The following is a 27,453-nucleotide window of genomic DNA, read 5'->3' as shown; positions in this document are numbered from 1 at the left end:
ACGTCTTTAGATTAGTCTAACGAGCGTACGTGGGTTTTTTATTCTTACAAATACTCCTCATAGTGATCCAAAGACAGAAGACTTGAGGAACACTACACAGTGCGGCAACTGGAAAACGGGACTGATGTTGGAAAAAAATAATGGTTCCATGTATGAGCAATCTGAGCATTGTATATTCAAAGTAGCTTTCTCCTGCATCTACACACTGAAGGTCATCATACGAGGTGCGATCGGAAAGTTACAAGACTGTCAATAGAGGGCGAACCGGATGTAGTACGAGCTTCTGCCGTTAGGGGGTGCGGCCTACATTAATAGTGAATCAGTGTGCCAGCCGGCATCATCGAATTAGCATTTGTTTCTTAGTTACGGGCGTTTTGGTAGTGCATTACACCGACCCTCCTGCGATTTCGGAATGGCGTGTGAATCAAATTTTGCCAAAGACTCGCCAAAACGGCTACGGAAACCTATGAAATGCTAAAGCAAGCATTTGGGGAGTCCGCAATGGGTCGTGCACAAACTTTTGTGTGGCATTCACGTTTTAAAAATGGCCGAAACTCTGTCGATGATGACGAGCGTTCTGGTCGACCATCTTCGAGCACAACGCCCGAAAATGTTACGAAGATTCGGCAGGCCATTCACGAAGATCGACGTCGTACAATCAACGACTTGTGCGACATTGTTGGGATAGGCTATGGGACCTGTCAGCTGATTCTAAAGGAAGAACTCCACATGCGACGCATCATGACAACGCGCCAGCGCACACCGCCCTCAAAGTTCGGCAGTTTTTGGCCTCAAACACCATGGCCGTCATCCCGCACCCTCCTTATTCGCCGTGTGACTTCTTCCTCTTCCCAAAGATAAAAATTCAGCTAAAGGGAATGAGATTTGAGACGATAGAAGAGATTCAGGCAGAATCGCAGATGGTGCTTGACAGGCTGACAAAGAAAGATTTCCAGGGATGCTTCCAGGCTTGGCAGAGGCGCTGGGATCGTTGTGTTCACTCCCAGGGGAACTACTTCGAGGGTGATGGATGAATTTAATACCTGAGATAAGTGTACGGGTTTTTATACGCGCAGTCTGGAAACTTTCCGATCGCACCTCGTACATTGCCGTCATTTGAGAACTTAGTGTTAGCTGAAGTAGACGTCTCTCTTGTGTGTGTGTTGTGAAGCAAGAATGGAACAAAGATCGAACACCAAATTTTGTGTTCGGCTCGGCAAAAGTGCCACGGAAACGTTTCGAATGATGAAGCAAGTGTACGGAGATAATTGTCTGTCTCGTACACGTGGTTTTGAGTGGCATAACCGTTTCTGCCATGGAACAGAATCATTGGAAGACGATGAACATCCAGGCCCAGCAAAAACGATTCGAACACCAGAGTTGATTGAAAAGGTGCGGGAAATAATCACCAACAACCGATGTGCAACGCTTCGAATGATTTCAGAGGATCCGTGCGTTAATAAGGAAACCATTCGACAAATAATAACTCAGGATTTGAAAAAAAGTAAGGTCTGTGCGCGGTTTGTTCCACATTTATTAACAGACGATCAACCACAGCTCGTGAGTTGAACACTGCAGGGAACTCATTGATGCCACTGAAAACAAACCCAACTTCCTGAATTCGATCGTTACGGGTGACGAGACGTGGTGTTTCCAGTACTACCCCGAAACAAAGCTACAAATTGCGGAGTAGAAGTCAGCAAACTCTCCCCAAGTCAAGAAAGTTCGCCAAGAAAGATCAAAAATCAAAACAATGATAATCATTTTCTGCGATAGCGAGGGAATTGTGCACAAAGTGTTCATACCCAGTGGCGAGTTAGTTACTGCTGCCTACTATCTGGACATTTTGAAACGTTTGCTTCAGAGTATCCGTCGTGTACGGCCTCAGTATCGAGACATGACAACGCGCCAAGCCATAAGGCTCTCATTGTTAGGGAGATTTTGGTCACCAAAAAAGTCTGTGTATTGTCGCATCAACCATATTCACCAGACTTAGCACCGTGTGACTTCTTTTTTGTTTCCAAAACTCAAAGCACCACTGAAAGGCTGTTATTTTGACGACGTGGACATCATTCAAAGGGCTGTAACTAGAGTACTGAACAGAATTCCAGACACGGCCATCCGCCATTCCTCCCGTTTGCTTCACCGTCGTTGTGTGCAGTGTGTAGATGCAGGAGGAAGCTACTTTGAATAAACAATGCTCAGATTGCTCATACATGGAACCATTATTTTTTTCCAGCATCAGTCCCGTTTTCCAGTTGCCGCACTGTATATGTTCCTTGCTTTACGTAAACAACCTTACACTTTCAGTGAGGGAATTTTGAAGATATATCCAATTATTAACAGTAGGCATGTAAAGTGACCGATTTTACTGTATGATTCTTTGAAAGGAAGCACTGTGTTCTCAAAAAATTTTCTTGTTTAACCAAACCAATAAAATAATATTCCATGACGGAGGATTATATGTGCCACTTCCGTAGCTTAGAACAACCGCATTCCTCTAATCAATACAGAGTAATGCATACAAAAATTACATTATAATATATTTTCTTATGCAACATGGTGCACTATTGCATAACAGGCTACACAATATAATTCAATTTAATTCAGTTCATTTATTTAAACGCTTGACAACAGCCAAAAAGGCCAATAACAGCCAAGCACTAAACCATAGTACAGGATAAAATATAATAAGTAATTAATTTATTTCAATAATAATAAAAGCAAAACAAACAAACAAACAAAACTAAGTATATAAATGTACCATATTAACAATAATAATAATTCGATTCATTTATTGAATCATATTTCACAAATAAATATATATGTTTTATATTATAATAATAGTTCCATTAACAGCGTCTGTTTTGGAAACTAATAGTCGCTCAGCTATTTATAAATTCCTAATCTTTTGTTAAAATCGGGAAGTTTAATTACGTATTTACAAGCGCCCAATTACACTGGGTATTCCTGAATAGAATCTCCTCTGTGTTCTTGATATAATACAATATAATATAGTACCATAATAAATCCATGGAACAGAGTCCTTTACGTCTTGTATGGGTCTCGGAAATTTCAATACCGTGTTCGCAACAGCCCACTTATAATAACCGCATTATGATTATCACGGGCGTTACAGAAAATAATCCGCTTTGTGTTGCAGATCTGAAGTTGAGGGGCAGACCACATGATAACGCAATGGAATTGCCCATAGCAGAAGAACCGACATCGTGTGCCGTATCTAGACTTCCTCTGGCACTTATGATATGGTTTACGTCATTATGGCTGTCGAAAATTCTAGTTCCCACAATTGTAAACCTTCCGCCCTAGACAAAATCTAGCCCCCTACAGAAGAACACTCTGCCGTCTCTCATCATGGTGTTCAAGATATAGCGCGACAGTTCCAGGCTTCTTCAAATTACATACTCGTTATCCACAGAATATCCTCCAGCTTTATACATCTCAGTTCAGACTCTCCCGTCTTTGCTTAATTGTCTTTTGAAGAAGAAATATCATGATTGAACACGCATTTTGCCAATAACACGTGGAATATTGCTTGGATTATAAGAAAAGAATGTAAAAATGAGAGCCAGTGATCTCAGGGATTTCTAAGCAAAATATAAAACAGTGATCACTTGTTTACGGTTGGTGACTGCTTTGAAAGACGAATACAATTACGTAGGATGATGCTACTAACGTTGGATAAATATTATTTTATGGCGATATATTTCAAATGAATTACATTGTTTTAAATATTATCTGTTGTCTGAACCTTCACTGTGCGTTTATTAATGTGATTTTTCTTATCTTTCTCCGCTGTTTTATTTTAACAGAAATACGAAATGACGTTGGCAGTGATCTGAATGACCAGTGTTTATGCCTACGAGTATTTACGAAATTGGCCTAAGAACATGCGTAATTATAACGTGCACAGAATGTTATGTGATATTCCAAAACTGTGTACAAAATCCTACGCAACGTACGTACTGTTTGTGACACAGTGGTATTTGACCAATGGAAAATGCATGGGGGCAAATTAGAAAGGCAGGTTTGTTCTTTATTTTAATTAGCAGTCTTTACAGACGAGAAAATAATTTTTTGAAGCGTTTAGATTACGTTTCTTAGTGAAATAAAGTAAGTCAATATTGGTAATACTGAAATAGTGTGTAGTTTTAAAAAAAATAGTAGTCGTTTAAAAATGCACACAGTCTGTATTATACAATTTTAGTATATGAATATTTATAACTGGTATTTAGAATTGGATTTATGACTTTATCTATGGTCTCAGAGAACTGAAACTTAAAATAATTAAGGTTAAACTAGATTTATTAATTAACTTTTAATTTGGGTTCAGAATCTTTGTGCTTTTCCGTAACCCATGGTCCCTCAGTCTACGTGCTCCATGCTTTATGTATTCTGTCCAGACTTTTTGCGTGAATTGTGTATTGTAATGTATTCGTATTATCTCCTGTTATTAATCATCGAACTGTGTTATTGGAAGTGAAGTGAAAGTATTATTGGATGTTTACGTTGCAGGCTTGCGCAAACTTGTCGTGTTCTAATGAACATCAAATCAGCGTGATTAAATAAACAGTATTTTTCAGATAGGATTTATTCGTCTGTTCTTTCTGCTGTGTGGAAAAAATGATTATTTTATTTCTCGATCAATGTTAAACTTTTCAAGTGTGCTTTGTACTAGCAAAATAAAGACTGAATGCGGTGAAATCTTCAGTAACATTAAAGTTACTGAGAATCTTTACTTCGCACGTTCCTGAAGATTCCATTTCAACACATTGTAATCAATTCTAGCAATTCTATCACCTAGTGAAGTGCCACGTAATCAAAGCGTTGTGCTTAATTTCGTTTGTGTCAAATGTTAATGACTTACAAAAATGCTGGTAAAGTCACCAGATTTGTCCAACTTCAGCATAAATACTTACCATATCTCTTATACTCGCCCTGATAATGGAGGCAGTAAAGATCTCTGAAACTCTAGTAAAGTTCTACCACACCAGATAACCTAGGAGACAGCCATCTTCGTACTCAGTTCCGTAAGAATATAAAATCCTACTTAATTAGCAATCGGAGTTGCGTATTACTGAAGGATGTGTATCTTCATGATTCAAGTATAATTTAAAGAAAATAATGCATATGAGTCAACAACTCATTTTGTTCCTAACTGTTACTTAAATTAATAGAACACGCGTTCTCTTGTACGTTTTATGGAAAATCGTAGCAGATTAAAATAACCAATTAGATTAATAACTAGACTTGTGTTGTACGCTGGAGTAATGTTGTAAATACGGTTAAAATAACAGATGTAAATATTGAACACTTAGTGGAATGTATTAATTCTGGCGAGGTTTATACATGTTTCAAAAATTTCTCGTACCTAAAGGAATACAGCTGCTAACTGCTGGTGAAAGGAAAATTACTGAAGTGAAAGGATGTATTCTGCGCATGCGTAATCTAGGAGGTGAAGGAATGAGAAAAGTCGTGTGCCGACGATGGTTAGAACAACATGCAAGAATCGTAAATCGTCTGTAGGACAGCTTTCGAGGCATAGATCTGGGTTCATATGAATTCCTAATTATGTTGTGATTGAGGAGTGCAGAAGCCTACGAGGCAATAAGGTAACGTGGTAAATAATTTACTGATCATTACGTAACATTCCGCCTACACAACAATTTTTTATTATTTTCTCAATGTGTATTAAAATCATCTTCAGTTGGTTCTCTTTAAGTGCTCGAAACTAAAAGATATGACTGACATATTGTATACATATTTTCTGTTAGAAACTTATATAGCACAAACAGGTAGAAATTTCAAAACTAGGTTCACGGAAAGTATCGGAGATATAAAATCTAATAATCCTAAAACAGGGTTTTCGCTACATATTTTACAAACTAGGTGCACGTAAGGAAAGTTGGAAAATACAATTAAAATTCTCGAAGAGACCAAAACGAGCAGTTAAATTGAGCACACTATTGAAATCACATACAATACCGTCTAAAATAAGGTGTTCATTTAAAAGAAACAAACGTATATACTAATAACCTCATGTTTTAAATCATGATACACTCCAATATAACTTAGGACTGTTCCCACGATCCACCACCTTTCCCGTCCTACTCCCCTTCACGTCCCTCAAGCCCCCTTACAACATCTACCTCACAACCTAACCAAACTTTTCAGTTCAAGTATACCTTTCCACCAGTGAGTACGTATAGATATTCCACGCTACTTAAAAAGGTAAGCTCCTTAAGAAAAAGTCTATTACGTAAAATGTAGTAGCCACATCTGTTAGTTTTGAGCACTTGAAAAGAATTACCTGAAGATGTAATGGATCTTAATAAACGTTAAGAGTATAATAACAATTTTATGTATACTGCAAAACTAACGATCAACACACGACAGGATGCTTCCCTTAAAACTCGATATACTGCTCAAGTACGTGCTTGGTTATTGAGTCAGGAAATAAGAGTGAGCTGTCACAAATGTTTACGAATTAACGTAACATTATACTCCATTTATGAACTTATTTGGGTCATTAGCAGAATCCACACTTAAAACTATTTTTGACGAATTTAATTAATAAGCATTTTAGTGTTTTATGAATGGTTGCACGGTGTAACATGGAGGACACGAGTCTAGGTGGGAGTGTCGTATTGACTTGCACAAGTAGATACAGTGCGATGGGGCCAAAACCGTGTCCCAAAGGTCTTACTAAATGCACAAAAGATTAAATCATCTCACAATTTTGAATTTGGACAGAACACGTGGATCGATATATAAGAACTAAAAATATCAAGAAGCTTTCTTAAATTGATTTCCATTCTGTTAGTATAATGTGCAGGCAAATAATCTTAGTATCTCTTGTCACATTAAAAATGATTTAATAAAATTGCAGTTAATGAATTTTCCTTGGCTAGTATTCGTGTGCAACGTATGTTTGGTTCTATGTCATAGAATGAATGAATAATTTAAATTGTTTACCTTTGTTTGAAACTACTGTAGGACGTAAACAGTGGCTTTTAATTACATGAGCAAACTTATTGTATAGTACATTAAAACAAAAGTTAAGAAAGTAATTAGTTCACCACTTTATAAGAAGTAGCCCTAGTTAGTAACAATGTCCATAAAATATTAACTTAGGACAAACACTGAACTATTGAATATACTGTATTTCAGCGAGAATGTTCCAGAATGTTGTTTGGGAGAAACTGGACGACGTAATGAAGTTTCTCGGCCTGCAACATTGCTGTATTTCAGTATTTGCTCACTACCCGTTTGTACAAAACACGGTAAGTGGAAAGTTTGTCATTGGTCTTAAGCGTTGGAACAGCGTGTGTACTAATCGGTAGATACTAACGTTTCGGAGGAACACACTGATTGAATCGTCAGGGTTGAGGCGATGAATCTAATATGACTAGAGTACATCTGTATTTATTTTGTTAAAATTTATTATCATATTATAGAAAATCATGCATACATACAAAACTGTTTACACTTTGAAAACACACTTAGTTAAAAACGCATTTCGACACCAAGATGTTATCATCAGTGGGAAACAAATTAATTCATATTAAATCTTACAATTCATGTTATTTATTTCCACACTCTTAAAGATCTAAATTTTAGTCATGGAAGAATAATGTTTAAGCTGTTCAAGATAATGTTTTGTTTTAAATTTCATGACAACTCGGAACTTTATTTTGTTGGCAGCGTTTTTATTTACATTAGTCTTTGACACTTTTCGTGTATTACCTCAGCAGCGACAACACAATAATTTTTTTTCCTTATGTACCTTGCTAGTTACGAAATCTGTCTGTAATATAATCAAAATTTACGTTAATAATGAATCTCCGCAGAAAAGCTCAGAACTAATACATTGATGGATTTCTTGTATGTATTTTAGCTTGTCTAGTGATATTTATTAATTTCGCTTTCTCCCGACTTTTTCAACGCCCTATTATCTGTTGTTTAAAGTGCCATTTTTTACTATATTATACAGGATCTCCGTTGCCTACATTAAATTGGAAACCCCAACCATTTTTAATTTGGAACATCGTTACGGAGAAAATGTTAGATTACGATTAATTTCAAGTCACTAAACAGTGGCTTCCACATGTATCGATCTATTCCGTATCTTTGAACTGATACAAACTCACAATTCGAACTTTTATTATGTTTTAGAGAAAGAGCAAATCGATTTACATCTATAAAATTTCTGCTTTCAGTTTTAAAATTTTGTTCATTAAAGGCATTGAATGGGACCGATCAAGAGGCCCTCTGGCATTTCTTATCACTCGTATACAAATAATAATTAGCGATCTTCTTAGGGTTAGGATACCCAATTTAGTAACAGAGAAGGGTGAGGAGTTCAAAAAAAGGGTAAAAAAGTAAAGTTTGTCCCACTATACGCCGTATAGGCGTTTGGGGTGAGTGGAGGTATAGCTCCTCTCTTCCTTGACCTCGGCACTAGATGGGGGTGAGTGGTCAGCATCACGCCCCGGCCGGCTTTACCCCCGGGAAAGGACCCCGGTACCCATTGTAGAGGAGGCTGGGTGGGCCCCAGAGCCGGTCTGGACGCAGAGGCTAGAGGAAAAACCCTCTGGCCCCCGTCGGGGATCGAACCCCGGTCGTCCAGCCCGTAGCTAGTCACTATACTGACTGAGCTATCCCGGCTCATCAAAAAAAGGGTAACTTTATTATTTTACATAATGTTCCAAAGGAATTGTGAATATTAGAATTATTTAATTTCTATCGCCCGCCATTTTACCACACTCCGTGACGTAACGTGTGAGTTTGTGTTGAAGAAATGTAAGTTTCATTGATCACTTCGTAAAACTAAAAAAATATGACTAATTTTAAACGTGTCGGTATTGGCTACTATTTTATGTGTCATAACTACGCAGATTACAAATTCTGAAACATTTCCTTCAGTTAGGACGTGTTATATGAGATAGCGCATGAAGTAAGAGTGAAGCTGCCGAAGGTATAAAATTTTATTTTAAATTTTCGAAACCGTGAACAGATAAAATTGCATGTAAACTTAAAACTGTGTTGTGAAGGAACAAATTAAAGAATCGTTGACGATCGTATTAACCATAATCTAGGGTTAATGCAGAGGCCATACCATCACAAGCTGTGACGAATTGCTAAAATATCAAATCTCTTTTCTTTTTATGATAATCAATTACATAATTTTTGTAAGTTTCGACACGGAGACTATGTCTATAGTTCTATATTGTAGAGAGAATTTGTTAGTTGAATTATCCCCACTGATCCGTTAAATGCAGTTTGAAATTTATTGAAGTTTTAGACTTTCAGTATGTTCAGAGACAGAGTCAGACACAATGAAATGTTGTATCACTGTGATGACAAGAAGCTTAAAAGGGAAAGAGCTCTTAAAATATCACAAGCTACCAAACAGCAAGAGACGTAATTTTTGCTGAGGGAAATTGACCTGGTTTCGAGATGACAGGCTACATATTATCTGCCGTAGAATGCAGTTTAAATTTTATACTGCCTTTTTACTGTGTCCCACTTCATTACGAATCTTCATTTCCTATTTAACATTTTCTTTATGCATCAGCTGTGACCTAACAAAGTTTTGATTAAAATTTTACATCGACAAATTTTAACAAAAATTTTACACTGTTGTTTCATTTCATTTGTAAAGTATTATTAAAATTCTACTACTGAAAGAGTAAAACGTCGAAATGTTTGTAAACTTGAAGTGCGATATGTTTACCGATTCTATTAATATTAATACGTTTGCCTTTCTAGAAGACTTTCGTTACATTCGAATTAATCGAATTAAAAGTCAAACCTGAGCAGAGTAGTATCATATACGATGATCACAAAATATGTTCTATTTGTGAAAAACAAATTATATTAAAATCGGGTAATAAAGAACGTTATAATAAGCCCTGAAAATGTCTACCCCTTTCAGAGATGTATATATTAACTCTTTTACTCAATGTTTGATGCAACCCTGAGAAAAGTGCCTATGTTTACGAAATGGTTCACCTGACGAGATATTTTCGATCTGTTTGGTACAAAGAGTTGGGAATTACGAGGCGCGTCCCAAAAGTAAGTTTCCCACTCGTCCCACAGCTAGCAAACCTTATATTGAGCGAAGCGACTGTGCGTACGTGATAGAGCAATGACGTAGCATGGCGCATGCACTAACGGTACTACCCGCGTTCTCACAGTAGCATCGTTGCAGCTGTTGAAGATGGAGGTTCTTATTCCAGCTCCTGCCGACTGTGAAGTGCGGTCAGTGATAAAGTTTTTGAATGCACAGAGCATAGCGCCGATCGAAATTCATCGTCAGCTGTGCCGGGTCTATGGGCCTAACGTCATGAGCAAGCAGATGGTGCGTCGCTGGTGCAGACAATTTTCAGCAGGTCGACAAAGTGTGCATGATGAGAAGAGCAGTGGGAGGCCATCCATCATTACAGACGACCTTGTGGAGCTTGTGCGGGAACGCATTATGGATAATCGTCGCCTCACAATTACGGAACTCAGCAGTCATTTCCCGCAGATTTCCCGCTCCTTGTTGCACAAAATTGTCACGGAGCACCTGTTGTTCAAGAAATTGTGCGCCAGGTGGGTGCCGAAGCAACTGACACCAGAAGACAAAACAAAGCGCATGGAGTCAGCATTGACATTTCTGCAGCGGTACCATGATGGCGGCGACGAGTTTCTGGACCGGATCATCACAGGTGATGAAACGTGGATTGCACACATTACCCCAGAAACCAAGCAGCAGTCAATGCATTGGCGTCACAGTGGATCTCCCTGTAAGACAAAATTCAAGCAGACGTTGTCGGCGCGGAAAGTGATGTGCACGGTGTTCTGGGACAGACGGGGCGTTCTCCACGTCGACTTCCTGACCAGTGGTGAGACGGTGAATGCTGAGCGTTACTGCGAAACACTGCAGAAATTGCGACGGGCCATTCAGAACAAGCGGCGCGGGATGCTACAGTGCCGGTATTGTCTTCCTGCACGATAACGCTAGGCCGCACACGGCTCGACGGACAGCAAGTCTCCTGCAGGAGTTCAGCTGGGAGGTGTTTAATCATTCACCCTACAGCCCGGATCTCGCTCCCAGTGATTTTCATCTTTTCCTACACCTCAAGAAATTCCTGTCCGGTCAGCGTCAGCGTTTTGAGAATGATAGAGAGGCGGAGATGGTTGTCACACAGTGGTTCCAATCCCAGGCGGCAGACTTCTACGACACAGGTATTCAATAGTTGGTCCCACGGTATGACAAATGTCTCAATTCCGGTGGCGAATATGTTGAAAAATAGCTGGACACTTGCTGTATCTGTTGCCATAAATATTTCCATGAAATTGTGTTTTGTTTCTGTAAACGGCCCCAGGGAAACTTACTTTAAGGACGAGCCTCGTATATCCCTAATTCTCTGTTATACTGAACGAAATGTTATCAAAATAAGCGAGAAGGCTATTAAAAATGTACATAGTATTTGTTTGTTTGTTTATTTGTTTGTCATCATTCTTTCGACTGGTTTGATGTCCTCCATTTTCGCCTATCTTGCGCCAATCTCTTCATTTCTACATATTTTTTGCAGCCCACATCCTCAAAAATCTGCGTCACATATTCCAATCTTTGTCTCCCCCTACAATTCTCCCCTTCAACTGTTCCTTCCAGTACCAATTTAACCAATCCTGGGCGCCTCAGAATGTGTCTCACTCTTCTTTTCGTAAGATTTTTCCAGAGACGTCTTCCTTCGTTTATCCTGCCTAAGACCAGCTCATTTCGTACTTAACAGTCAACTTAATTTTCAACATCCTTCTATAGCACCACATTTCAAATGCTTCTATCCTTCTTCTTTCTGGTTTTCCCACTGACCATATTCCGCTTCCGTATAACGCTGTGCTCCAAACGTACAACTTCAGAAATTTTTTTCTTAATTCCAGGTCAATATTTGACACTAGTAGACTTCTCTTTTTGAAGAAGGCTCTTTTTACTTGTGCTAATCTGCTTTTAATGTCTTTCCTGCTTCGTCCATTCATCTTTAAACAAGAATACTAATTCTTATAATTATCCGAGATTATAAAAATATTTTATAATTATGTAATGCATGAACGTCAACAGTTAAATTTTACTGAAAGCATTAAAATTAAAAAAAATAATTAAAAATATTATCTTAAATTACCGTAACTAATCCTAGCATACAATATTATTACCGCATTAATAACTATTTGCTCATAAAAACAATCCTCCATCAGACCCTGTAGATATTCAGCTAGTCAAAACCTTGCCAACGAGACTTCGTTATTGCCCCTTTCTTTTGGAAAATTAAACAAATATACATAATTTATCTTATTATATACAGAGATATATATTTAATTTATCTATGTTCAGGTCTTCAAAGGAATGCCTCTCCTTCAGTTTTTGATCAAAGACTGTGTGACATTTATATCACTACTTGCACCTATATTCTATATTAATTTATCATCTTAATACTTATTTGTGGAAAAAGCTCCTCGTTATTTAGTTTTCTCCTGTCTCATTTAACTTCCTCCTAATGGTGGTCGCTGTAAGCAGCTCTTAATGTCAGTGAACATTTATCAGACTATATAGCGCAACATTCCATAAGAGAGCCATTTTCGTACTCCTCGTCGGAATCTGAAATCCCAGAACTAGATTATTTTAAGAATTGCCTTTGATAATGCTGGAATTTCTGGAAAATATCTTACTGACAGGTGGTCTTCTGCAAGAGAATTTTTACACATTCTTTGTTGTTGTTGTTGATGCAAATTTAATACGAGGGAATCGATATTACATTCATGCTGCTTGTCAGAAGAGCAGGCTTCTGTCAGCTCGCAGCTTGGAGACCCATTTTTGTGGACACTTGTATCGCAGTGACAAAGTGAACTTCAGCCACAGAGGTTAATTCCAACACTTCCTTCCATGATGAAGATAATTTCTAAAACCAGAAATATATTTAGTGCAGTGAAACCCCTTTATATTTTATCGAAAGTGTTTGGGATCGCGCATCTCCGATTTAAATCATCAGTTGTTGCTCCAGACAATTTCAAAGGTTCGGTTGGTTTAAAAGGTTCGACATTTGGCAGCTGCCTGTACTCATTAACAATCCTCATAATTCTAATTATTTTTCATTGTGTCTCTCTACACCTGAAGATACGGAATATTTACAAAAGGCTGAAGTATACATTTATATTAACTGACAGTTTTAATTCAGTTTTGACATTTGCAACGGTCTTCATATCCATTTTTCAGGTTATTACGTTTAACAGAAACAAGTTACTCGTAATATTTTCAAAGTTAAATAAGAGTGATAAATTTACATTACGATATTCAGAATCTGATGTACGATACAGAAAAACGTACATACTGTTTCTTTTGAATATAATGTTTACTGCTTTGATATTTGGATTTCTGTGCACATATGATGTCTTTTCAAATTTTAAGGAAAATATAATAATTTCAATGACTCGTTACACTTCACATGTCATTAGAATATTAATGAACATGCAGTTTGTGAGTTTTAATTTACTAATTAAACATAGGTTTGATTTACTGAATAAACAGTTGCTCTCAGTATTTGGTGTACGGTCGGAGAGGGAGTTGGAAAACGGTATACTTGATGACATTTCTATGGCATGTACACGTAAATACAAAAATCCACCTGATTATAGAAATGCACGTTTTCAAAAAAAAAATTACACGAACTGGGATGAATATTATGACTTCGATAAAAAACTTTTTTGTAAAGAATCGCTAATGACTGACAGAGAATACAGTCTAAATGCAAGCTCTGAATCGCAGTATATGCTGATACAGTTACGCATAAACCACAACGAAATATGCAACATTTCGAGGCTTGTCTTTTCGACTTACGGAGTGTTTACAATATTCGAGTTGCTTAATATAATTGCCGATATAATTACCGTGCTCTATTTCAGTTTGGATTTTGTGATTTCCGAAAGTTACATTAGCTTAGAGAAAATTTGTTGGTGTTCAAGTTGGTTGCTTCTGCACGCCGCAAAGCTGATCGGCATCACGAGAAGCTGTCAGTTGCTTACGACCTGTGGAAATCACACATCGGTTTTGGTTGGAAAACTGATGCTGTTTTCTCGACCGAAGAGTCGAAACACGATGATCCAACTTCAACAGTTCTCACATCAGCTCCTGCACACAAACATTAATGCTTCGGCCTGCGACTTCCTTGATTTGAACAATACGTTACTGGGGTCTGTGGCCAAAGTGGCGATAACGTATGTCATTGTCTTGTTACTAAATCAAAAAATTTAAAACAAAATATCTCAAAATTAAAAAAAAGTATCAATTTAAATAATATTATTAGCTTTACTGTACTAACACACTAATCGAATTTTGTTGGTTTTGTTCGTTAAGAAAGGTTCTTAATTTGTTAGGTAACGAAGCAGAAATGTTTCCGAGAATTAAGTTAAAAATATGCAATAATTTTAATAAAAAAATTTGAATTGTAAAAATATTTTTGTAGCACATACGTAATTGTTTAGTTATTTTCTTGAGCACAAACGTGTTTAATTATACCAATTAACTGATCTTTTTGTTGAAACATTTTCTGCAGAAAGGACCAAAATTGCACACACAATGATCATAATATGAGGACAGCGTGATTGACAATGTGTGTACATAACTTTCGTTCTTCGAAAAATTTGTTGCCTGACCTGGATTGAAAACCTTGCTGTCAGCCCCAAAGGATAAATCAATTTTCCTGAATTGTGCTATGACACAGACAAGCCGACAGGCTGTCTTCTGTTGAATTTTATGAGAAATTCGATCATAGAATGCACCAGTCATGTGTTGATATTCTAATAAATCTGAAGTTGCTTAGCAGAACAACTCTGGTATAGTTGTTTCGTAGGCATGCAGAACGAACGGTTTATTAGGAAGACTGATTTCTTGTCAGCCATCAAACCTTTGATCTACGCATCGAAACTAATAGGCATAGCTCCCTTCCGCTTTACCGATCAATATCCTGGTAAGAATAACAGAAACAACAAATATATCGAAACTTCTACTTGGGGTATTGCACATTCTTTAATATTGATACTGGGTCTTTCAATTGCCTTTATACCACACCTAAATTTTAAAATAACACATATCCATTTCAGTTATAGTTACACTTTCGTAATTTTTGATGTAGTGGGTTCGGTGTTCTTGTTCCTTGCAAGCGTAATGTCACTCCTTCAACAAGCCATAATTTATCGCGAGGAATTGAAAGATTCTCTATTAACGATCTGTCACATTGACACGTACTTGCTGAGAAAATCTTACTCTACTGTTTATAAGAAGACAAACATAATTCTTGTCTCGCAACTATTTATTACATTTTCTTACTTTGTAACGCTATTCAGTTTTGACTTCATTACACGAAGAACGGATTTTGGATTTTTTCATTGTTTTATACGATACGTTATAAATGTCCTGGACGTTGTAATGAGTTTGCAGTTTGTAAACTTGATATTTCTAATAGGACACAGATTTACAGTTCTGAATATGGAGTTGAGCTGTACAATTACAGCGAACCAAATAAACATAGAAGAGAACGCATCAAGTAGTGAACAAAACGACACTGTCTCTGTTATAGAAGTGGATTTAAATAACACGATCAGAAGAGAGAAGAGGTTCAGGAATATTTTGCGTTACAAAAGTGATACTGACACTCATATCTACACTAATGAATTGTTAAGAAAACGTTTAAGAAATCAGATAGTACTTACAGTACGAACATTGCGAAGAATTTATCTGTTGCTTCACAGTGTTATAATGACAGTGAATAGCTGTTTTGGTATTCAAATAATGCTGACGATTATAAGTTCTGCAACCGCAACTACGCTAAATATTCACACATTGATAGTCGTCTTGACTAAAGACTTGGATACGCCCGTTAAGGATACAATGAGCACGTTCTTGATGTTGAATTTAGCCTGGACAGTCCCTGCTGTACTTCGGTTGATTGTCATCACTGCTTCTTGTGAGATGTCCAAGAAGGAAGCTGAGCGCACCGCAGTGATTGTGCAGAAACTGTTGTTAAACCGATATTTGGACCATGATATTTTGGAGGAGCTTCAACTATTTTCGCAGCAACTTCTTCACGTTAATACCAACTTTACAGCTTGTGGTTTCTTCACACTCGACTTCGGCTTCTTATATTCTACACTTGGTTCGGTTGTAACTTTCCTTATTTTCCTGACACAAGTCTGGGAGTCTTATGGCCAGCATTCACGCGTAATTGTGTAATTATACTAAGTCAATGGCGTACGGAACAGCATTTAATAAATCACTTAATGTTTACAGCATTTAAACACGTATGCACTAGATTTTAAATTTAATTATGTACGTACCTTACATTTAACAATGTTTTTGAAATATCTAAAGCAGTGTATCTTATGAAATGGTGTGTTAATAATTTATCGGTGAATGTGGTTTGTAACTGTGTATTAATCACGAAGGTTTTGAACATTCACCTTTGGTTTCAATTTTATCATATGACGATTCACGTAAGTAATTATTATTAGTAATTATTCGTATTGTCGCGAATTTAGTATCGCCTTAAAAGGGTAATATGGGAAAAGTGATGTCGAAATACCCAATTTCAGATTGTTAATTTTTAGATAAACTTGAAAAGTCTACATCAAAGACAGGTGTTTGCTAAAGTTACTTTCTCTGCCACAAATATAAAAGTGGAACAACAGAATTTGCAACATCATTCTATTTGTGCGTGCAAGTCCTTTTTGTGTATGGAAGGAAAATACGAATAGTATAAAGCTACTGTTCGTACGCAACTTATTGTAATGTTAGATTTAAATTTAAATTATATTGTAATGTAAGTGTTTTAAAATATATCTAATGTTATTGTCTTTTCTGTTGTTATTGCGTTACAGATATGAAACAAAACTAATTTTGTGTTCAACACATGTAACCATAGCATTCTCATGAAAATGTAGGTCCACATGTTGAAAAAATTGATTTCTGGCAGAAATGGTTAAATAAACATGATCAAAATAAGAAGAAACCTATTTAACTACTCTTACGTACGTTATTTGGTTTACGTTATATACCGAAAACAAGCTGTATTTAAGAAAAATATGTATCATTATATCTTTTTCCTGTCGACACAATGTGAAAGTTTTTAAAGAGTAAAATATATTGAACTGCAAACAAATGGTTAAGAAGGTTCGAAATTCCATATTCTATTCTACCTTTGAATCGTTTGCTGCATGGTGCCTTGTCTCGGTCGACGTTTAGTAATTTACTTTTTCGTGTCTCTCAAAAGAATGCATGAAATTAAGGGAAGCAAATAGGAGGCGTGCCTTATAATGGGTTTGTTTAATCCATGATTTTATTTTCTATAAACCCATCTCTTCGTAAATTGTTATTTAGAACTGGGTCTCAAATTACCACGGAATGCAGAGTGTAATGTTAAAGTATCTGAATCTATTTAAGCCCCCGATTTTAGATATCTGTGGTTTTTATATATTACTTTAAAATCACATCGTTCAATATTATATTTTGTATCTCTGCGTATAAAACTAATGCTATTGTTTAAAAGGTTAAATATACATAAACGTATATTAATGTCTCATGTTATAAGAATCCTTTCCGTGGTACCCATATAATAATTAGTAGGAGTTAAATTAAACCTCCTCCCAAGAGCCTATATGGCTTATAGTGGGATAGATTTACTTATAAAACGTAAATTTCGTAATTGTAACACGCGTCGTATTTTAGTGGATTGCTACCAGTGACAACTTGTCATGTCTATATTTTGCAATACAAATTTGTCTTCAACACGTGTATTAAAATCTCTTGTTGACCTTTATGCGACATGTCTATCTCGTGTCTTTCTGTCAAGCAACCTTCATTGTAGTTTGAATGATAATCTATCGAATTTAATATAATATACAAGAACATATTTGCAGTTTCCTATGTTCATTTTTTTTAGAATTTTACCTGCTCTCTGCTATTTTGTGGATTTCAATCTTTGTATTCATACTGAGTTACACTGTCGTGGCGAGCGAGTGAATTTATCAATCAAGTAACCTATGTGGAAATCGGACAACCTATTCTCGGCAATGCTGCCGATCTTATTAATTTCAAAATTTGTTGGCTTAGCACCTTTCTCGTTCCCCAGTTCCATGAAGAGAGATACTGGAAATTTAATCGAAATCAACACATTTAAAACACTTATATGTGATATAACTTACTCTGTTGCTGTTTTGATATTGTACATAGTTACTTTTCCGTTTTTTATAATGTGGAAAATTTCGAAAATGTACAGTACGTTTGGTGATCGAAGTATTACTTTTATTATAATTGATTGCTTATCTGTAAGCCTTCAATTTATGACGTCATTTCTTTCAATATGTGAAATTGTTTTAAGAAACAGGCAAATAATTCGACAGACAGTACTCGAAATGTGCCAAATTGATGTTCTATTGGAAATTAATTCGACAACTCGCGTATACAGGAAAACTGGTGTGATTTTGCTTGTGCAAGTGTTATTTTGGTGTGCAGCTCTGGGAATCTTGTATCATTTTGACTATGAATTATGGTACAAAGGTAAAGATATATTGTCTGGCTTATCTAAATACGAAACAAACAGCATTCGGCTCGTAATGGTAGTTCAGTTTGTGAATTTCGTTCATTTTATCAAAAACAGTTTCAAAACGATAAATTTAGAGATTGTTAAAGCATTTGGTTTTTGTGACGAAATGGAATTGGATGACTATTTGCTTCAGTCCTCACAGTGGTATTTAATGAAGTCAAAGAATGCAAAGTTAACGAAATACAGACACGCAAATCTTTCGATGCCACATCTAAAATACAGTGACTTCAGGAAAGAAAGTTTAAGAAGGCAGTCGATGTGTTCCAGAATACACGTGTTGAGAGATGTCCATTTCAGATTAAATCATATAGCCACTATGATTAATTCAGTGTATCAAGTACCAATCCTGTTTGAAGTAATGGCAGTGTTAACAATAATAGCTTTAAAGTTTCACTTAGGATTAGTTACTATATTTTTTGAGAATGTTACCTCAAGTCCTATGACACTATTTCTGAGCTTGAACTTCTGGTGGATTGTACTTCATCTCTCGAAGCTCATACTCATCGTAGTCTCCTGTCAGTATGCAACTCGCCACTCAGCTCGCACGGCGTTGGTTGTGCAGAAAGTGGCCTTGATGAAACCTCTAGACCCGAACACTCTCTTCGAACTTCAGCTGTTCTCACAGCAGCTGTTACATCATAACTTGGCATTCAGTCCGTGTGGATTCTTTACTCTCAATCACTGCTTCTTAAGCAGTTGTCTGGAGTCACTAGTTACGTATATTATCATCTTATTACAGTTTACACATGCAAAAAAATAGTTAGCAGTGCACTTTAGTTATCAAAATAAGTGCATTAATGAAGTGCTAATATTATATACATGTTACTTCCAAAAGACCAAAATGATTCTTTTCGTAACATTATTTAAACTATTATCAGGATGCTGTAAATACAGCCGAATTATTGCACTTTAGTTTCTAGAAAAATATTTTGAGAAGAAGTCAACGCACATAGGTGACGAAATAGGAGTGACACACTAGGTAGAAATAACACATTTGAGAGACGTAAGCGCGTATGGGAGGATATTTAATGTATCTTAATACAGAGCTTAGGGATGCGGGCTGGAATCATATAGCTCAGGATAAGGAGCAGTGGTTGGCTGCTGTAAACACAGCAAGAAACCTCCGGCTTCCGTAAGAAGTGGAAAATATCTCGGCTAGATAATCGACTGTTAAAATCTGGAAGAGAATTCAGCAGTTCAACTTTCCTCGTTATAGTTGTTCTCTTATAACGATTATTAAATTTAAATGATGAGGTTAATATTAGGCCTATTAACTGTGGACGATACTGATGATGCACCCCAGGGTTCCTCAAATTTTTGTTTGCGGGCCCCCTCCCCTCTCAACCTTTCTGGAATGGCGAACACCCCAAAAAGAAAAATTATCTCAAGATTTAAGAACAATATAGGCTGAGTTAAATGTATATAGAAGGTATATTTTTGTCGTATTTAACTCACATATAAAAGAGAAACATGTGGCTAAAAATTCTTATTACTTGCAGTGATAGAGCTTCATATATAAGAGTAGAATACAATCAACTAGCAGGATCCTTAGGCACAATATTCGGACCCTTGGTTGAGGAACATTCGATTTAGCGTACTGAATTTATCATTGTCAATGATGATTGTGCGTATGATGACAAAGGTATTAGTGCTACACTTTAACACTACATATAGTTCAGTTAAAACACTTAAATAATTGTTCAACAGATGAGTTACACTTGTTGTTGCGTCTTTGTATTTCTCTAAGAAAAATGTAAGAAATATATGTCGGTGTATCGTAAGTTAACAATGAAACAGCATTCGATTAATAATACCTGTGTCCAGTCGATGTGTAGGTTTATGTATGTATAGATTATTGTATGTATCAATGGTTGAATGGCTGTATGTAATGTATTTTGCAAATCATAAATATCAGTAAATTAATATCTACTTGGTAGGGTTAGCAGAATATTTGTTTTTAGTGGCAGATGAATGCCAATATAGTAAATCTGCTTGAAAATGTATGCTTATGTAAGAATTAATAAAAGCGTTGAATAATCTAAAGGAATTTGACGATGGCTTATTAAAGTCAGCACAACTGGGTTTCCGGACTTCGTTCATCGACATATTATTCCGAAACGAAAAGAAAACAATTTGTGAATTAAATCTGTTTCGGTCATCAAGCTAAGAAGTGGGGAGTAGCTACTCTTTTATGTCCTTTAGAAAGAAATATCAATCACTGGGCTAGTGAATGGAAATATTTAAGTACCGGAACAATTTATTAAGGCAACGGGTAAACGCATCTTTTATGAAGTATAAATTTAGTGTTTGGTAAGAAGGGCATAAGTTACTCTGACTTAGTAAATTTATATTAAGGATTTTAAAAATCCACAAAATCAAATACATATAATGCAATAATTAACAGTACGATTACATGTGGAAAAGAAACATGGCATTTAAAGCAAAGTTAGAATCAAAATTACATTCCACAGAAATGGACTTTTGGCGACGTTCTACCAAGATTTCCAGAATGGACAAAATTTGGAATATTGTGATTACGGAAAAAATAAATGTACAAAATTGTATTGTACATTTTATAAAAAAAATCAAACAGTTAAAATGGGATGGACACGTAAATAGGATGACGGATGACAGGCTTCTTAAGAAGGTATTAGAGGGGTATTTACAAGGAAGGAAGAAGAGGGTAAGACCTACAATTACTTGGATGCAAGGAAACGAAACGAAATGCCGAACGTATAGTGAATATAATTGTAAAATTTAAATTAAAAAATTTAAAAAAAATATATTTATTACAATAATTATCAGAAAATTATTCTATGATAATTATACTGAATTGTTCTTGGTTAATAAAACTAATCTAGCCAGTAAAAAATGTTGGTTTATATGCCACGCCGCGTGGCGTACGTTACGTATGTAATACGATAAATCATAACAATTATATACATATAATAAAACGTACTGTACAGACCATTCGATGTTTGGTACATGGTTTTAATGCTTTAGAATGGCTGCCAACCTTTACGATATGTATCGTAAAAGCTCAGGTATGCAAGATACAAATAACGAACATCGTCTTGGAACGGAAATCGTTCGTATACCGAGAATTGCCTGTATTTAAATATTCAGTTCGTTCTGCTTGAAATGAGCGAAGTAAATTGCCCATGACATTCTAAAACCTGTTAAATAAATAAATGTTGAAAATCTGGATAAAGGAAGGAACAGAAACGTGAACATAGAGAAAATGAATTTCAGTTCATTGGTAAATTTGTTTTAATGTAATTCACTGGACATAATACATATAATTGTTGACTCATTTAATATGCCCGTTATATACTGGCAGTTACACATACATACAAGAACAGGAAATTAAGCTGTACATCAGTCTGGGAAGCCTAAATCATTTCTTGGCCTAATGCAAACCTTCCATTTTTGCTATCCTATCCTATACAGGCCGGCGGCTCTCAAACTCTCCTTTGATAGTCGGTATAATCGTTCGCTGACAAGTATATTTCACATGCGGAATAATTTAATTTGTTTTTCAATTTGTTTATTTTATAACGTTGTAATAAATTCTGCTGTTATAAAGCGTGAGCGACGTATACTACATTAAAAGAGGACTGTCATGGATTATTTAAAGTTTCTATCTGGCCAATTTATAGGAAATGCACATAAATGCAGAAAAGTGTCTGTCTTCTGAGTTGTATCGCTGCAACCAAGAGGGCAGCCACTTTCATAATCACCGCCGTGAGAAACTGAAATCCTGTGCAGAAATGTCATCGTAAATCTTAAAATAGTTGGCTTTAGCAGAAATTCGAAACAGGTACGTCATAATTCCCCTAGGTGGCACTATAGCAGCTACTCATAGAAGACATTATTATATTTCATATTATTTTCTTACACGGTTCTAAAATTCCAAGTGCCTGTTTTGGCTAACAGTATTTTGAAACGTTACTGACTATAATTATGCACATTATTAGGAAAATGATGGTTGGAATGATAGTAAATTAATGGTTTCACTATTTGTAATGTATTTTATGCTTTATTTATATGTAGTAACACGAATTCAAAAAGGTCCTGATTTTTTTATTCAGATTTGTACATAATTTATATCGCAAAAATTCGTGGTATTTCTGCTGAATTTCGCGTTTGAGGTATAGAGTACAGGAAAATGAAGGCTTAATATAATTTATGCCATGAAATGTTCTTTCGCGTTATTCCCAATTTATATTACACGAATTACTTGTTTATTGGACGCTATTTAGTGTAAGCAATTGACAGCGTCATTAAATAAAGAATAAATAGAATAAAAGCACCTTCTAGTATTTAGGGCCTTTAGCCAGTCACAGAGACAGCAAATTTAAAAATCTGGTTTTGTGTTTGTTATTTTGTTTGTTTACGTATTTATTATTATGTGTTCCTATTGAATAATCACTGTAAACTAAGTATCACGAAGCAATTATAAATTTCATAAAATTTCAGGAATTAAAATGTTATCAGTGACATAATTATTTGATTAATATATAAATATATAGGTTTAAAATTATGCCCTCTGTATTAAATAGAGACGAAACTTGAAATAAGTCCATGATAGGCAATGAAATATAAATTTTGAGATTGGAAAAATCTTTAAAAAACTATCAAGACATTCAAATTACGCAAATTAATCTAAAGCCTGCAGAAATGTTCTGCGATAAAGTTAAAATGTTTTGGAAGCAACCAGTAATATAAAGTTTGAGAATCCCCCTGTGGTTCGCTAATTTGCTGTTCTTTTTCTCTTTTCTGCTAAACTTCTGAAGTGGACGGTAGTAGCTCTCATTGCATTATCTTACTGACTTGTAAACGAGTAAGAGCTAAGACCCCTTCAATGTTATGAAAATAAACATAGTACCTAGTAGCGTCACCCAAAATGCCTAATTATATATACACTATATTTATCAGTACATTTACATTCAAATATAAAAGAATGTTGCGAGAAAGCCTTTCTAACATGAGCTATAATATTAATAGACAATTATAAACACTTTGTGACTTCCAGGTGAGGAGGGATTCTTGTATCTTTGGTGCTTGTACGTATATAATTAAAAACATATTAAGTAAATTTTCAGAACTGTTTACATTACTTTAAAATAAAATTATTGATTCCTCATTATCGATAAACAAAAGATATACACAACATTACATCACACCTCACGAATCTGGTCAGTAGATTCGTAAATACACACTTCATGTACAGAGATTTGCCTAGGTCGTGTTTCTCAAACGTATTGTTTAAAATGTAATGTGACATGTTGGTTTCCTGTTCTTAGATAAAAACATTTTGTAGTTCTTAAATATGTTAGCATGGGTTATTAATAGTCACTTATTCCTGTCACTTCTACAACGTCTTAGAATATTTTTATCACTATTGACATAAGAGACTCTTGTACAAATGTTAAGTTCTTTACGTATACCAGTTTGCGGTTTGAGAAACATCGATAAATCTAATTAAATTTAAACACATTTCTACTTGTATATGCAGAAGAATATTTTATGTATTTACACGTTCGTTTAGAAAACTTACTATATAAAATTTATCTCTTACTTAAGAATAAAATGCAAATAAACATATTTTGCCTCATGGCAACAAAATTTATATGTAGTATTTTTAAGTGTTCACAGAGTCGTTGTGATGGTGTAATAAATTCAGCAGGTGGTAGTAAATTCTTCTTACTACAAGTTTCATTCTGGCAAGGGAATAAAGTGCAAGCCTGTTGACGCTAAAAGGCATGCTGTGTAGAGAGATATCACTGTCATGATGCGATTCTTAGGTCAGTGGAAGAACAGTTCGTCATATTGCGTACTCATCTAAAACACTTAAAATTCTTTCAAATGTATAATTCTTATTCAGTAACTTACATTCTATACACTTTCTCTGGGAAGAAAAATTAGAAGCTACACTTCCTCTTACCATAAAATGCCTTAATTTGATCTTTACAATTAAGGATGTATATCAGTATTTGATGTGTTTACATTGAGATGTATATTTCAATAACGTTCCTATTGTAATTTTTTTTAAATTGTCAAACTCTGCAGGATAGTGTGTAATATTGAAAAGGGTTCGTCATAGATAATTAATGTTTTTGCAGGTACTATACTCGAAATTCATTTTCACGTGGATCTGGAGAACGGACATTCGCCTCCGTTTCATATTTGAGTCCATTTAATATTTCTGCTAGGCTGTAAAAAGAACGACCCTTCGTTTTATGATCCTTCAGAAAGTCTTTGCAGCTAACCAATAGGATCTACGGCATTAAAATATAAAAAACATTCTTCAAGTAAACTTTCTTTCCAAATAACATGTAACACAGGACGTCAGAATCATACTTAAAAACACAAAGTCCAGATTTTCCGGTATTCTTGAAAATTTAAAATATTATAAACAAGTAATAAAGAAGAACGAATTGGCACTTAAGGGTAGGGTCTGTCGGAGAATCTGCAGTCTCAGTGATTTTCGCCAACAGAACTGCAGTTTTGAAGTCTATATACCATCCTCATTAAAGAATAAGTTTAGCGTAAAATGAATATTAAGCTCCAACGACCATTAGCTTCTTTTCCCCACTTAGAAAAAAGAGATAGTTAAACAATTTGAACGTTACACATACCACACTTACGGGGCAAAGTGTTACTGATAACCGTGTTAGCCATACTAAACATTTTTTATAAAAAAATTAAAAGATTGTACTTTCTGTATCACTTTCGTGGTTTAGTTGTGCCACATACTGGAATACAGAAACACGCTTGCGTAAGCCTTAACAATCTGGCTAACGACGCAACGTAGTTAATCGGTTCTGCTGTATTACAGTGTATGGAATACCAGCGAACCACCAAAAGAAAGACAGAAGTCTTTTTGTTGTTCGATGTTTTAAAGTGTTAGCCGGGCTAACGCGGTTAACAAGAACGCTCCGCCCTTGCACACTCGTTGGCGCAGTGCACGTATGGCGTCTGACCAGAAGAATTGAACTGCCACTGAGTTTAGTTTCCCTGAGTTAATTCATTAGCACAGTTCTTTTGAAACACTCACTTTGGCCAATTCCTTTGGGGTTAGGTTTGGAACAGTAACACAAAAATATGCCATGTTTATTTAAAACGTATTCCTGTAATAATTTGCATCCCTTTGTATAATTTACGTACAAAACTCTTAAAGAAAAATAATGTGTGGTACCGTCTGAAGTATTTTAGAGCATAATAATATTGGTTACACATATACATATATATGTTGCTCATAAAAAGATACAACACATAGGATTCGTGTTTGATAATAATATCTGTTTTAATGTACTGATTTTCTTTAAAATATATCGTCAATTTAGTAATACTTGTGGCTCACGTTATATACGGAGTTTGCGTTCTTACACATTACAGCATATATCAAAAACGCGTCAAACGGGAAACTTACAACTGCCATTTTGATGTTAAACCGACGCCACAATTATTCGATGCAAAGCTTTTAATCTGCATCGCATTAACTAAGCCTGGAGAAGTTTCGACGTAACAAATAGATTTTAAAATTTGGTATTGGATGAATATCGATGCTTCTCATAATACTGAAATTAAACCGCGGATATGCGGAAAAGGCGGGTAGCTATGCTTGTATAACGAAAGTCACTTGCACATAACTTAATTTCAATTCCGGTATTCTTGCGTCATTATCTCTCTTAGTCCGATATGTAAACATGGCTCAAGAGTGCACACGTTTCGATTAGCGCGAATTTGTGACTGGTGTTTGTTCCAATAACTAAGATCTTGTCCTGATTTTATTTTGAGTTGTCTGAACGATCGTCCAAGTGTTATGCCACGTGATGGAAACGAGAATCACAAGAAACATGGGCACAAAGCAATGGGAGACGTAGGCTGAACTGGAGCTGACGCCAAGCAGATCCAGGGTCTTGTCATTGAGATTACCACCTGTTAACTTCAAATCTGAAACAAAAGTATACATAACTTTATATTATAAATGAACCGGTTCGATTATCGCCCGGTAAACTAGTCATATTTATGGCTATCCTCAAACTTTTGAGGCGAATATCCTTGTAATAAATTACAGAAATGTTCAACTGCCTTCTCTTACACTTAAACAATTTATATTTATAACTACAAGAAAGAGAGTAATTAGTAAGAAGCTTAGAGTCGCTCACCTAGTCAATAACCTCTCTAACTTTCACGGAACACAAAGGTTTATCTCTGTGCTCACAGGAGACCACCACTGGTCCCTATTATTCTCTAAATGAATCCAGTCCATAAACTCCCACTGTCTTCTTAATATTCATTTTAAAATTGTCCTGCCATCAACGCCAAAGTAATCCGAATGGTCTACATTCATTCTTTTGAACTAAAGTTGTATTAGCCTGTGTATCTTTCATTTTTCTTGCATGCTACAAGCCCGCAACATTTCATCATCTTGATTTGATCAGAGTAATAATATTTTGTGAAATGTGCGAATGCTACGTGGGCGTGTGGCCAATGAAACACATGCACACACACACTTTTGCGTTAAAACATTAATCACTTTAATAAGAAATTCGTTTTTTAAAGTAATTATTAGCACGACAAGTTGCAGTAAAAGAAAAATGTATCAATGGAAGCGTTATTTTCAATAAATAATACTGCTAACAACATTTACCCTTTGCTAGGACCTCTTCCTGAATAGATTTTCCCAATCACTCTCGATTTCTGTCTGTCCAGTCTATGAAATTCGGCCCAGTCTCCCCTACCTCTTTACCTCTTCTAACTTCTTGTCGATCTGATCGTGACGGAA

General features: G+C 35.8%; 4 protein-coding genes across 9 annotated transcripts in view; 3 read left to right on the top strand and 1 right to left on the bottom strand.

Moving 5' to 3' along the window:
* Window positions 1-4,725, top strand: part of LOC110831813 (neurotrimin) — a 478,509-nt gene extending 473,784 nt beyond the window's left edge. For 3 of the 4 annotated variants that reach the window (XM_022068236.2, XM_022068235.2, XM_022068242.2), the window contains one exon: window positions 3,164-4,725. In XM_022068236.2, coding sequence (XP_021923928.2) covers window positions 3,164-3,330 — 167 coding nt within the window. In that variant the 3' untranslated portion in view covers window positions 3,331-4,725. The remainder of the gene's footprint in view (window positions 1-3,163) is intronic. The other variant, XM_022068238.2, reaches the window with a different exon arrangement.
* An 8,806-nt stretch (window positions 4,726-13,531) lies between these two features.
* Window positions 13,532-17,070, top strand: LOC147872145 (uncharacterized). Its single transcript, XM_087358829.1, has 2 exons — window positions 13,532-13,881; window positions 15,532-17,070. Exons 1-2 carry the CDS (start codon window positions 13,532-13,534, stop codon window positions 16,289-16,291), a joined length of 1,110 nt encoding a protein of 369 aa, XP_087214955.1. The 3' UTR covers window positions 16,292-17,070.
* A 1,026-nt stretch (window positions 17,071-18,096) lies between these two features.
* Window positions 18,097-19,419, top strand: LOC147872144 (uncharacterized). The gene is made up of 2 exons (XM_087358828.1): window positions 18,097-18,244; window positions 18,989-19,419. The coding sequence occupies exons 1-2, from the start codon at window positions 18,097-18,099 to the stop codon at window positions 19,417-19,419; spliced, it is 579 nt and encodes a 192-aa protein (XP_087214954.1).
* Window positions 19,420-21,911: 2,492 nt separating this feature from the next.
* LOC110831819 (opioid-binding protein/cell adhesion molecule homolog) overlaps window positions 21,912-27,453 on the bottom strand; it is a 173,273-nt gene continuing 167,731 nt past the window's right edge. For all 3 annotated transcript variants that reach the window (XM_022068248.2, XM_022068246.2, XM_022068247.2), the window contains one exon: window positions 21,912-26,618. In XM_022068248.2, coding sequence (XP_021923940.1) covers window positions 26,434-26,618 — 185 coding nt within the window. In that variant the 3' untranslated portion in view covers window positions 21,912-26,433. The remainder of the gene's footprint in view (window positions 26,619-27,453) is intronic.

The sequence above is a fragment of the Zootermopsis nevadensis genome, unplaced genomic scaffold, assembly GCF_977971745.1.
Source record: "Zootermopsis nevadensis isolate Lab colony 2312 unplaced genomic scaffold, Znev_1.0 Znev_ptg000030l, whole genome shotgun sequence".
Classification (NCBI taxonomy): domain Eukaryota; kingdom Metazoa; phylum Arthropoda; class Insecta; order Blattodea; family Termopsidae; genus Zootermopsis; species Zootermopsis nevadensis.
The sequence above is the reverse complement of the archived record's forward strand: the minus strand, read 5'-3'. Positions and strand labels throughout refer to the sequence as shown.

Coding starts and splice junctions, on each gene's coding strand:
- LOC147872144 (XM_087358828.1), top strand. CDS start 18,097: ATGTGGAAATCGGACAACCTATTCTCGGCAATGCTGCCGATCTTATTA. Junction 18,245..18,988: donor CACATTTAAAACACTTATAT/GTGATATAACTT, acceptor TGATTAATTCAG/TGTATCAAGTACCAATCCTG.
- LOC147872145 (XM_087358829.1), top strand. CDS start 13,532: ATGCAGTTTGTGAGTTTTAATTTACTAATTAAACATAGGTTTGATTTA. Junction 13,882..15,531: donor GAAATATGCAACATTTCGAG/GCTTGTCTTTTC, acceptor AATAGGACACAG/ATTTACAGTTCTGAATATGG.